This window comes from Perissodus microlepis, chromosome 17 (genome assembly GCF_051167445.1).
Source record: "Perissodus microlepis isolate ML-2025 ecotype Zambia chromosome 17, ASM5116744v1, whole genome shotgun sequence".
Lineage (NCBI taxonomy): Eukaryota > Metazoa > Chordata > Actinopteri > Cichliformes > Cichlidae > Perissodus > Perissodus microlepis.
Genome location: NC_140477.1, coordinates 33,568,381 through 33,580,335, shown reverse-complemented (window position 1 = coordinate 33,580,335; position 11,955 = coordinate 33,568,381). Strand labels below are relative to the sequence as shown.

The 11,955-nt window shown below is 39.9% G+C and overlaps 2 protein-coding genes across 6 annotated transcripts in view; one reads left to right on the top strand and one right to left on the bottom strand.

Moving 5' to 3' along the window:
• Positions 1 to 952: 952 nt before the first annotated feature.
• On the top strand, positions 953 to 9,474 carry LOC146369958 (HMG box-containing protein 1-like). Of its 4 annotated transcripts, XM_084909382.1 has the most exons (14): positions 953 to 1,070; positions 1,723 to 1,730; positions 1,998 to 2,100; positions 2,430 to 2,537; positions 2,626 to 2,830; positions 4,906 to 5,032; positions 5,221 to 5,332; positions 5,420 to 5,529; positions 5,641 to 5,797; positions 5,878 to 6,022; positions 6,236 to 6,354; positions 6,468 to 6,651; positions 6,738 to 6,879; positions 6,957 to 9,474. In XM_084909382.1, exons 1-14 carry the CDS (start codon positions 953 to 955, stop codon positions 6,972 to 6,974), a joined length of 1,656 nt encoding a protein of 551 aa, XP_084765508.1. In that variant the 3' UTR covers positions 6,975 to 9,474. The 4 variants fall into 4 exon arrangements, with proteins under 4 accessions (XP_084765508.1, XP_084765506.1, XP_084765505.1 ...); XM_084909380.1 differs by lacking the exon at positions 1,723 to 1,730 and having other exon boundaries at positions 993 to 1,070; XM_084909381.1 differs by lacking the exons at positions 953 to 1,070; positions 1,723 to 1,730 and adding an exon at positions 1,084 to 1,196.
• A 70-nt stretch (positions 9,475 to 9,544) lies between these two features.
• Positions 9,545 to 11,955, bottom strand: part of ptprz1b (protein tyrosine phosphatase receptor type Z1b) — a 60,445-nt gene continuing 58,034 nt past the window's right edge. For both annotated transcript variants that reach the window (XM_084909377.1, XM_084909378.1), the window contains one exon: positions 9,545 to 11,921. In XM_084909377.1, coding sequence (XP_084765503.1) covers positions 11,778 to 11,921 — 144 coding nt within the window. In that variant the 3' untranslated portion in view covers positions 9,545 to 11,777. The remainder of the gene's footprint in view (positions 11,922 to 11,955) is intronic.

Genomic DNA, 11,955 nt, shown 5'->3' with positions numbered 1-11,955 from the left:
TCCGAATTTTACGAATAAAATATGTTGAGCTACCCACTGTCGTTGTTGCTCCATTTATGTTGGTGTTTTATTAATTTATTGTGAAATATTTGCTGGAAATGTGCATATGTAACTAGATCTAACTTAATCTATCGGGCTTGCTATAAGTCTCCGTAACCACTAGAGGGTAGTGACTGACAAAATTGCATATCAAATACCTAGTGCCAGCTCCAGTCACGCAATACTTTTTTAAAAATAAATACATTTGTTTAAACATGTACTTTCCACGTGTTTTACTAATGACGTGGTCACCTCACTGTTTTTGCTGAGTTCTGCATGTAGTGCTCTCAAAGTTATGCTCCTAAAGCTCAACTGGTTTGATGAGTTTAATGTTTTTGGGTCTTGCTCAAACTAGTACGCTGATGTGTATTCACTCATTTCACATAATGATAACATTGGTTGCCCATATTTGATTTGTAAAAACAGTCGCCAAAACGGAGAATATCACACAGCAAATTCTGAAATCTATATGTTCGGCTTTACATAGACATCTATAATTACAGTAAAGACCTATTTAATCGCTTCACACAGAAGTTGCAAACTTTGGTGAAAAAAACAAACAAATAAAAAAACGGGTGTGTGGGACAGAAACCTTAACCAGGCAACATGGCGCCCCCCAGTGTTTTTGTTGCGCTGGATCTGAGAACTGAGCTGAAGGCTGTTTGACCGCCGATGTTCGTAGTTATTTTACAAAAAGACACTTGAGTCAAGCATACGACTCCTGTTTCATTTTTAGAGTGCTATTGTAAAATTGCGCTAATGGAAATGACTTTCTATTTAGCTTCACATGTAATAAAAGAAAAGAAAAGAAAAGAAAAGAAAAGAAATAAAAATGAAAAGTAGACACACACGATACATTTTTAACAAACTTTTTTTTTTTTTGCGGGGATCACAATGTACAAAACCAGCTGGAATGGAATTGACCAATGAGCGCAAGAGAAGTTGCGGATTGACGTCGATTGTGACCAATAGCACAGCTTGTGAAACTGTGTTTATACCTACCCACTTTTCCGTACAGGGAGACCGTTTTGGTGAGTTAAGGAAAGTTCATTGAAATAGTTTATAGGTTTAAAAGCGTTGAAATGAAAAAGCGACTCCACAACTTGATTTGTTTCTCCTTGAACTAGGCGTCGGAGCAACAGCGTGAAGCTGACACCGTGCGTTTTTTGTCGTAAAATACATTTGCGCCGCTCGCCCCGTAAAGCTTCATTGTTGACGTTTGTTGTTTTGTTGTAATGTCTTTTGCGCAACCGTGTAGCTCGTCCATTTTCATCCATTTAATGGCATTTTCACACCCCGAACATGTTTTGAGAATGTATTCGGTGCGTTTTAATAAAACCCGAGATGTTTTTGGCCACTTTTTTGTCGAAGTACAAACACAATTTTATCGACAGCTAGTTTCGATACAAAATGCTCGAGTGACGCGTATCAAAACCGGCAGTCCGTGACGTAACGCTGTTGCGTTAGCTTTGGGTGATTTCATTTCTTTGCTTTTTATTCGTTTTGACGACTTTCTTCAACTCTTATTATCGCTCCCTTTCTCCGTATTGAATGAATGGGCTTTTTGTGCGCATGCGTCCAGGAACGAAGTTTATAAACAAGACGTCACATGATTATGAAATTATAAAATAGATAAAAGAGAAGCACGTTCTCTTCGGGGTCTGCTGTAGTTCTCGTCTTTAGTCCCTCTGGTAGTGAAGTGGAACGGGTCTAATGTGTCTATAGTAAACCTGTTTATGAGAGGGGAATAGCAGCCAGGCTACTGTCTCCTATGCCACCGCAACCATTTATAGCCTATACATTACAGCTCAGTTAGGGATTATGTTTCTGTGTGTGTGCGTGCCTGCGGCTGACCCATGGGGATTGGGAACATGGCTAATGCTGATTCAAGTGTATAGATTAGCCTTAATTGTGGGTCATGTATCTGAGACTCATGTAAATCACTCTGTATGTTTTAGTGCCTGGACATCATGGTGTGGGAGGTGGTGACTCCAACTGTGCTGTCAGGTCACTCTAAATGTCACCAAGTGCCGGAGCCCGAGCCTCAGGCTGAAGACACAGGTAACCACTGATTACAGCAGTTTGTTAAACATGCTTCTGTGCTATGATGAAGCCGTCAAAAAGCCTCACAAAAAAAAGAGAGGTCAAGATCTAAATGTCTCTTCCCCTGGTTCTGCTGGAGGTTTCTTCCTGTTAAAAGGCAGTTTGTCTTTCCCACTGTCACCAAGTGCTTGGTTTTTTATATTATTGTAGGATCTTTACCTTGTGATATAAAATGGCTTGAGGGGATTGTTATTGTGATTTGGTGCTGTATATGTATAATGAAGTTGGACTAAACTAAATTATTTAAAGCCCTGTCAAACCGTTAAAGCATCTGCTGTAACCTTCAGATATGATGATGGATGCAGATGGAGACCAATCGCATGATTCGCTGCACTGTGACGAACACTTCCCCTCCTCGCCCGGATTCCCCACCAGTGACAGTTACATGGAATATGGTATGTAAGACACGAGGAAGCAGCTTGCGGGCTTCAGCTCTTATCAAAAGGAATTTAACCGTTTCTAATGTCTGTTTACTTCTCCTAGATGACCTCCCAGATCTACAGGAGGTTCGAGAGGAGACGGAGTCAACATCACCACCTGTGTACCAGGTGGAGTTGGGTGTGTCACACCAGGAACGAAACACACAGACACACAGACCAGAGCCTCCGGACACACGCTGGCTGACACAGCTAGCACACATTGCCACTGGACCTCAGAGTCCACTGCTACAGGAGCCTCCTGACAGCAGGTAGGTACATGCCTCTTAAACAAAGCTTGAATACTTTACTGAAGGTACAAATAACTGGAAGTGTGTATAGTCTTAATTTGTCTTGTAAACAAAGTGAAGTGATTCACAGCACCGTGACATTTAGTGACTTCAAGCAACTAGGCTCAAAATAAACTGCCATCACATGAAGTAGGCGGAACCCGAGATAAATATATCTCAACTTACACATTAGAGGATTTACCTGTGATACATCTGTGCTGAATCTACGTAGAGTCTATGTTCTTTCCAGGTTATGGTGTAAGTTATGGGATAGTGTTTCAGAAGGGTTCATGGTTATGATGCACCTATAGTGTATATTTAACACATAAATATAAGTCCCTCTGTAGATGACAATATTAGACATTTCTGGTCTCCCTCACATCATACAGGGCCAATAGTAGAAAAAAATGTCTGAAACCAAGTGTAGAGTTGTCTCAAGTGTGAGCTTTTCACTCACAGACATTACTTGCACATTTGCTGACATAACTATTTGAAACGCCGGAGCTATATTAATACGACAACCCACCACTGTAACAATATATTATCCCCTTTAAAGGTAAAGTATGTAAAATATGACAACTAGATGTCAGTAGATTGCACATTGCAGTCAGATGAGTTTTGTTATCCTAACTACAGTGGCCCCTGTGTGGCAATCAACTCTGGCTGCCATTCATCAGTAGTAAGTGTAGGTCAGTCTGCTGTTTACCTCAGCTAGTGTCCACATCTGTGTACTCTGCAGGAGGCTGTAAAACCTTGAGGAAAGAGTCTGATACGAGTCAGTGAGTCTGAGAAGCTCAATTCTGTCCGATAATAGCTGTACAGAGCCTCAAATAATGTGGGAATGTAATTTTAAAAAAGTTTATCAGAGGGAAAGATGTTAGGTCACTTGAGCCTAACATTACATGGAATAATGTTAGCACATAACCAGCTGTGGTTGTTGTCTTGCCAGCTCATTGTTAGTTGTATGGAAACAAGAAGGTCACATGTCTAACACGCACAAAAATGTTTATTAAACTGTTAGAGCCTTGACATGACCACCTCAAGCCGCTTCTCCTGATGAGGTGGAAATAAGGGAGGAAAGAGAATAATGTACAATTGTTAAAAGATCATATATAGTTTGAAAGAGAAACTTGTGATCTTTAAATTAAAAGTAACTTATAAGGCATGCAACATATGTGGCCGTTCTCTAGCATACGTAAAACAGTAAGGCAGAAGCACGATGTCTTTCTCCACCACTGTATGGCAGGGCAACAAGTGGTGTGTTCTCCTTTGTATTTGTAATGTATTAAGTTTATGAGAAGACATCAGTTTTTTTAAGATATAATTACACATTAATCAGTGTATATTTATGAATACAACATTTTTTTTTCTATGAAATAACTTCAACAGTTTACTGACTGTACCTTAAACATAGATGTATATACTTTATTACAACGAAAAAGTGTGTCAGAAACAGGCTTTATTGTCTTTTGGTTGTATTATGAAGAATGTAAAATTCTCCTCCAAATTTAAACAAGTCACATTTCAAAAATCTCTTTTCCACACGTGAAAAGTACTGAAGCAGCAAGTGAAGCAACAGAGAATGGTTTATTGTTTTTAACCAGAGAACATAGAAACAAAACTAGTGCCATCTCCTGGGGAAATCTGGTACTGCACATGTATTAGTGAAACATTTAAAATACAATTGGACTTACTTTTTTCATTGTTATAACCTCATCAAACACTTATCTTAGTTTTTTTCTATAGTTTCTTGTTTGGTCACATGACTTTTCCCAAAATGAGGCAGTCTTTCTAAGACACTTCAGCTTCAAACAGGGGATGTTATATAGTCTATGCCTAATATTTCTACTTGTGCACACGAGTTGCTGACATTAAACATACCAAAAATTACAGCTCATGTTGACAAGTAGAAAAACTTTAGCACCACATCTGAGTGACAACAGCGAGCTTCAGAACATCATCTTTATTACACAATTCTTTGTGTCCTTGAGCCCTCTTTAAGCAACACGTAAGTGGACATTCTGAGCATTTACAGTCACAAACCTCTCTTTTTGCAGTTCTTCTTCAGTCTGCATCCCGAGCAGCAGCAGTGATCTACATTCCTACGCTCGGCCTCCTCCTCCTCTCCCCAGCAGCCCCCTGTCGTCCCTCAGAGGTCACGGCAGGGAGCGTCAGCGCTGCAGGGTAGAGACTTCTTATTTCCTGTGCTTCAAAACCACCCACAGTCAATTATGAAAACTCACTTACACCACTGCTTTTATAATTGTATACGTTTAATACAGTCATGGGGTTTTTTTGGTGAAACCTCCAGAGCTTTTCTGGCTTCTTACAGCATGCATTGATCCTGATGATGCTTCTGTATCTTTCCACAGACAAGCAGTGAATGTGGCTCTGCAGTATCCACCAGATCTTCTCTGTCTGATGATGAAGACATGGGCTGGAGTTTTTCCTGCCCACCCACTGCCTGGCACTGTTTTCTCAAGGGTACGTACAACACTTACACACTCAGTCAAGATGGACTGACTGTGTTCTTTCATTTCACAGTAGCTCACTGCTCCTCTCTGTCACCAGGAACTCGTCTGCATTTCCACAGCAGCTCAAATATAGAGTGGCGGGAAGCTGAGGACTTGGAGTCTGCTGAGGAAGACTCTGCTGATGAGGAGCAGTCTAGATTTCTGAAGGTACGTTAAGCAAGCAGCAGACTGCTGGGAGCAAATGCATAAAAAAAACAAGCAGGGATCCACCAAAAGACATCACACAGTGAGGTAAAAATACCACTTGTTCTTCTGCAGAGTTATGGCTCTGAGGGTCTGCAGCTGGTGGAGCATGCAGAGATTGTGTTGTCTGGTCAGGCTGTTCTACAACTGACCTTTGACCCCGGCACATTTGGATATATCCCCCTGACTGCCCGCTGCCAACTGGATCACCTCTTCTATGTCAAAAACAAAGGTACAAGTGTGGTCAAGGTTTAAAGAGACTAAACAGCATCAATGACTCTGCAGACATTTCATCCTCCTTTCTGTCGTCAGGCTGGTCATCCTTTTACCCCAGCTTGACTGTGGTGCATTATGGGATACCATGTTATGAAATGGAAGTGGGAGATGTTTGCCTGCCTCCGGGACACAGAGACGCCAAGCACACAGAGGATTCTCCAGTCTTTGACACATTTAAAAGGTAAAGCAGATGTTTGCAGTGTCATGCTTAAATACAGTGTTATGCGAAAATGACTCAGTACTAAGGGAAAGGTCTTAAAACAGTAATCAAATGCCCATATAGAGGCTGTGGTTTGGGGTGAAAAAAAGAGGGAAAATAGTCTTGTTTGAACCAGCTAAGCCTAAAACAAACACCACTTAGTTTCAAATCAACCTCTGTTTGTCTCATACCTAGTTATGATTTCACTCCTCTGGATTCCTCGGCGGTTTACGTATTGAGCAGTATGGCGAGAAGGCGACGCGCTTCCCAGTCCAGTGGGGGAGCTGTTTCTCCAGACAGAGACGTGCTTCAAGGTCCTGCACTTCAAATCTCCTGAATTATTACTTACTCACTGATACCGTTCAGTTTGCAAGATGCAAAAATCCCTGGAAAAAAAATTCATGTGAACCCTGTTTTGAACCCACAGATGTGCACAGTCCCAGTCATTCCCACGCCACCCAGCAAAAGCCCCCCAAAAACCAGCTGCTCAGTACACAAGGAGGCAGCAGCGCCACACCCACTAAGTGCAAGCGGCCAATGAATGCATTCATGCTGTTTGCCAAGAAGTTCAGAGTGGAGTACACGCAAATGTACCCGGGCAAAGACAACAGGTGGGTGCATGCCATGGTGGTTAGCGTGGATGTTGTGTAGGAGTAATCAGGTGTGTGTGTTAGTAAATGTGTGCGTCTGCCATCAGAGCCATCAGCGTCCTCCTCGGTGAGCGGTGGAAGAAAATGCGAAGTGAGGAGCGTCGCGTGTTCACCCTGCAGGCCAAAGCACTCGCAGACGAGCAGAAAAGACTCAACCCAGACTGCTGGAAACGGAAACGAACCAACTCTGTAAGTACACACATGCACGTGCACAGCTTCACCCACTGTTTTGTACTTCTGCTTCATCCTGCCTCTTTGTCTTGCAGGGCTGTCAAGGAAATTAAGGCTACAGAAAAGAAAAGAGGACAATTGACAGAGCCTGTTGTGTACACACACACATACACGCACTCACATACGCACATTAAAAAAAAAGAGCTATGCATAACCGAATATTACGCTTTAGTTCTATATTTGTTTTGTCTTGATCTCCTAAATCCCTGAATCCTGTTATAGTAATGCAAAAAAAACCAAACAAACAGCTGCCCCTGGTGAACACCTTGGGCTGCTCTCAACAAACATCACTTTCCTTTTTCTTGCCTTTCAAAGGTGCTACTTATAAAATCTTGAAGTGCTATAAATCATTATTTCTTAATAGGAATTAGCAGAGGTGTCAAACATCGCCTTTTTTTTTTTTTAATGCTGTGGATCGCCCGTAGTGTCTCCTGCCGGGGACCGGATATTTTTCCAAAGAGATGAACGGATTTTAGCTCCAATGAGCAAAGTTCATCTCTACACGTGATTCTTACATCAATGTGATAATATCCACAAAAAAAGAAGAGATTCTGATGATCTTCAGTTTCTCACACTATGCTTGAAACAGGTGGAAGTTGTGGTGCTTTTAGCCAAAGTAGAGAATGTAGCTATTTTTCCAAAATTCTATATTGTACAATAAGAAATATACAATTTATTTTATTGCCTGTATTACTTGTATTTGGACTCAGTGTTATTGCACAAGACTACATATGTTAACTTTGCTTTCATTTATCACGTAGCATTTAATAATTAAACACCACAAACTCTTAAACAGGGGCTTGGGTTTTATTCACCTCCCCACAAATTAAATGTGGCCTTTTTTAGCAGCAATAATAATAATTTGCTGTATTTTAGTGAGTCTCCAGTAGTGCTTCAGTTTTTCTCAGTAAGGTTTCCTCGTGGAGTTGTTATGTAAACAAATGTGTTTACATTTGGCGTTAGTCACCTAAACCTGCCGTGTCATTTGGAGGACTGCGCATCACGTCACCCTTGTGATCACGTGACAAACCAAGAGACCGCATAATATCATTTGAATTCATCAAGTTGAAGTGATGAAGGGAAAAATAACCATTAAATGTCAACCCAAGTTAAAGCTCTTTCATCTTTGAGGTTAACAATTCTAGTGGCCAACAATGGAGGTAAAGAAAACCATTGAAATGTGGTGGTGCAGTAACTCTAGGTCATCTAAAGAGGGTCATCTGTGCGCTGGTCCACCAACAACCAGAAACAAGTTGCTTTACATGTAGACGAGGCTTAAAACTCTACAGGGTTAAAGCTTCCCTGAACTCCTTGAATCCCTCACTTGCCCAAAGCTTTTATTTTGAAATAAGAAATGTATTTAAGGAAGTAGAACCACACTCTAATTGTACTTTGAATTAAATGACGATTACTTGGACAGTAAATAATCCCACTGCTTAAAGTTTAACTTTGCCTGTGACTACTGGTGGCTTGACTTCGTGTAAAATAAATAAATAAAATAATAAAAATAAATTAATAATACAAATATATATATATATATATACACATACATGTATTCTAGCCACTGTCAGGCAGGTAGTGTGCACACTGAGAAAAATTATGACGTGCCCATTGATTAACCGCTACTGTGAACGGTGAAGCTAAATGCCAAGACATCATCTTGAGCAGTCGATGTGATCAGAAACAGGGAAATGTACGATGATGAGGTTTTGTGGTGTATTTTATTCAGGATGTTTTGTTTTTGGCAAAAATAAACAACTTTGTGAATGTGTTTACATGCACATTGTAAAGAGTAAAGAAGGAAGGAAATTTTACATTTACATTGTAAATGTAATTGTAAATGTAAAATTGTTTACATTGTAAAATTTAGAATCTAGAAATTTAGAAAGCAGCCCTGAGGCCTCACTGATAGTAGGGAATGCTTGCCAAAGGCACTAAGAAGAATTCTGGTATACAATCATAAGCATTAAAAAAAAAACTAACAGTACTGTTCCTCTTACTAAATAACTGAAAGTGAAACATGCGTCTCAGTTCGGAAAACCTTCTGCCTGAAAAGCGCAATCCGGGGCTGAATCGTCATACCTTAATAAAAAAAAAAACAGGAGATATTCCCCGTGTGCATGTAAACACACCCACTGCTAGAAATGTTTGGAATTCAACAGGTGTATGGGAACTCAGCTGTGTGAGGATTTAGAGATGTCACACAATTATTATGAGAGAGTGGGTTTGTGTAGATTTGCTATCCAGGCAGAGTGCAGGAAGGGTGGGCACTCTTAACTCCCACTGCACAACGAGGTTTATTCTTAATGCACTATATACACTTTATCTACTAGTTTTTTGTGACTGCTACAGTATAATGTGTAAAGATAAACATTAATATGATCATATAGAAATCTATATTTTTGGTTTTGACTTATCTTTGGTAACTTTTCGTGGTTGTGCTTTGGATTATTTGACTTTTTGTCTTTGCCATCATGTCATGTACAGGTCCATCAGGGGAGACAATGCAATACAGTGTATTATAGTCAAAATAAAAGTGTGATAAACATGTAATGCTCCATGTCTTTACTTCTCTTTGAGTCCAATAATGATAATTTGAAAAGACGAGAAGATGTCTACAATAAAGGTTTGAACAAATCTTTAATCTTGTTGCATTATACATACAGCACCAGTTCATAGCTGGAGATAAAGGTGTAGACATTAAGCTGCTACTGTAATTATAGAGATAAAAAGAGATGCCATTTCATTAAAACTATAAACATGATCAATTTTTCCAGGCTAAAATTATCAAATAGAATCCACACAGTTATATAGTTATATATATATGTGTGTGTGTGTGCGTGTGTGTGTGGAAAGGACTAGAAAATCACTTTTTGTAGTAAAATAGAAAATATGTAGAGGTACAGTATAAACATACAGTAATTTGGCCTTTAAAGTATTCTGGGATCTTTACACATAAAGACTTTTTATTCCAGTTAGGACTGCTCTGAGCGTGTTCAGCTGCGGTCTCTGTGATTTACACCAGAAAGAGATTCACAGGTTGGCTAAATGTGTCTGATGCAATAGAAAATACTTGGACCCTTTTAGAAAAATGGAAACAGTCACAGCAAGTGCTACCAAGAATTTCATTGCCAGCCTGTGCCGCTGAGTATTAACAGAACGTTAAGCCTCCCAAAATATCAAGAATATGGGCAGTTTCTATTATTTCCTCGTTTCACAGCAGTAAATTTTTACAACGTGATGGCAAAAAAAGAAAAAAAAATCTTATCTCTGCCTACATCTATAAGAAAATAAGAAATTTCATCTCTTAAGATTTATTTTCAAATGGATTTTGAGCCGCGCATCACTTTAAATCCCAGATTTGATCTTTTTTGTTTCTTTTTTCCTTTTTTAAACAAAACAGCTGAAACTGATGGCATTTTTTTAATGAGATCAACAACACAGGGAATCACCTTTAAGAAAATAGATAAAAACACCTCACCCGGATTTTGGCATATTAGTCACACAAACAGGTTTAAAAGTACAATAATGTGACGTACAAAAGGCACTGGGTACCATGGACCATGGAGCCAGTTGCAAGGTGACGTAAACGTTAAAAAAAAAACGAGCAGTTGCTTCAGTTCTCACCAGTGAGGCCTCGGAGAGGTTTGGCTAGTAAGAACATGATTCTAATTAAGGATACGTGGTAGTTTAAGCCCCAGAATGTGCTGGTTAATGTGCAGTGCATTTGATATTTTGCAGGGAAACGAAGGCTTGTCTTGCATTGTTTCTCTTTTTAACAATAAAGTAAGAATTTGCACTTTATCTACATTTATCGGCATTTCTACAATTCCATTTTGCCTGTGCATTTCTCTAATATTGATTTATTTTCTCTTAGAAGGAAGGTGTAACCTATGACGGTAATAAAAGAATATACTAATAAAATGAAAGAAACAATAGATAAAAGAAACATTAACAGACAGATTGAATTTAATTATAAGGGATCTGTCATTAGAAATAAACAAAAAAACTTCATGCTGACCAGTGTCAGATACAGACATGGAGACTTTCTTACCACTATCACCTAATTCCAACTATCCATCCATTCTCTTCCACTTATCCTTTCAGCGTCGCAGGGGAGCTGGAGCCTGTCCCAGCTGTCTTAGGGCGAGAGGCGGGGCACACCCTGGACAGGTCGCCAGTCTGTCGCAGGGCTAACACAGACACAGACAACCATTCACACCTATGGGCAACTTAGAGTTTCCAATTAGCCTTACCCCACTAACTGCATGTCTTTGGACTGTGGGAGGAAGCCAAAGTACCCGGAGAGAACATGCAAACTCCACACAGAAAGACCCCGGCCTGATGGAATTGAACTCAGAACCTTCTTACTGTGTTGCAACAGTGCTAACCACCGTGCCACCCCTAATTCCAACTAATGCTTTTAATGATGATTAAAAATGAAATAATAATGTATTGTTATAAATGTTTGTTGTTCACTTATAAAGGGTCCCTTAGAAGCAGAAGGGTACCTTTTTCTCTGATCTGGTAGATTGTGTAGCCTTGTCTGCTGTGCATGCTAACATAACAAAAGGGACACTTTCAGGTGTTTCATCATCGCTTGTCGGGCAGAGTAAGAATTTTCTTCCTAATAAGTGATTGAAAGGGAAAAGACTTTAGAGCTGAGGTCTTTTAGATTAAATGTCATTTCATTAGATTGTTCTGTTTTGAAAAATGATCTTATAAATAATGATTTTTGAATTTGCAGTAAATGAAAGTATTAGCATGATCAGCAGACCTACTCTTTTCTCCTCATAATCTCAAATGTGCGCTCGTGTGATTTATTTTCTCTTTCATGCGCATTTTTGTGTGGATGTCTACATGAGCGACTCCAGGCTTTCTGCGATGTTGGTCTGGCCCAGCGGTACAGATCCGTTGGTCTCTGGATTCTGCAGAGCTCTCTGGTCCTCCTGACTGCTCACCAGGCTCAACACCGCTCTGTACAGATACTGGTACTGCTCCTGTAGGGGGTAAAGAGGCAGAACACTGGTAAAA

Coding starts and splice junctions, on each gene's coding strand:
- LOC146369958 (XM_084909382.1), top strand. CDS start 953: ATGGAATTGACCAATGAGCGCAAGAGAAGTTGCGGATTGACGTCGATT. Junction 2,101..2,429: donor GCCTCAGGCTGAAGACACAG/GTAACCACTGAT, acceptor TGTAACCTTCAG/ATATGATGATGGATGCAGAT. Junction 2,538..2,625: donor TGACAGTTACATGGAATATG/GTATGTAAGACA, acceptor TACTTCTCCTAG/ATGACCTCCCAGATCTACAG.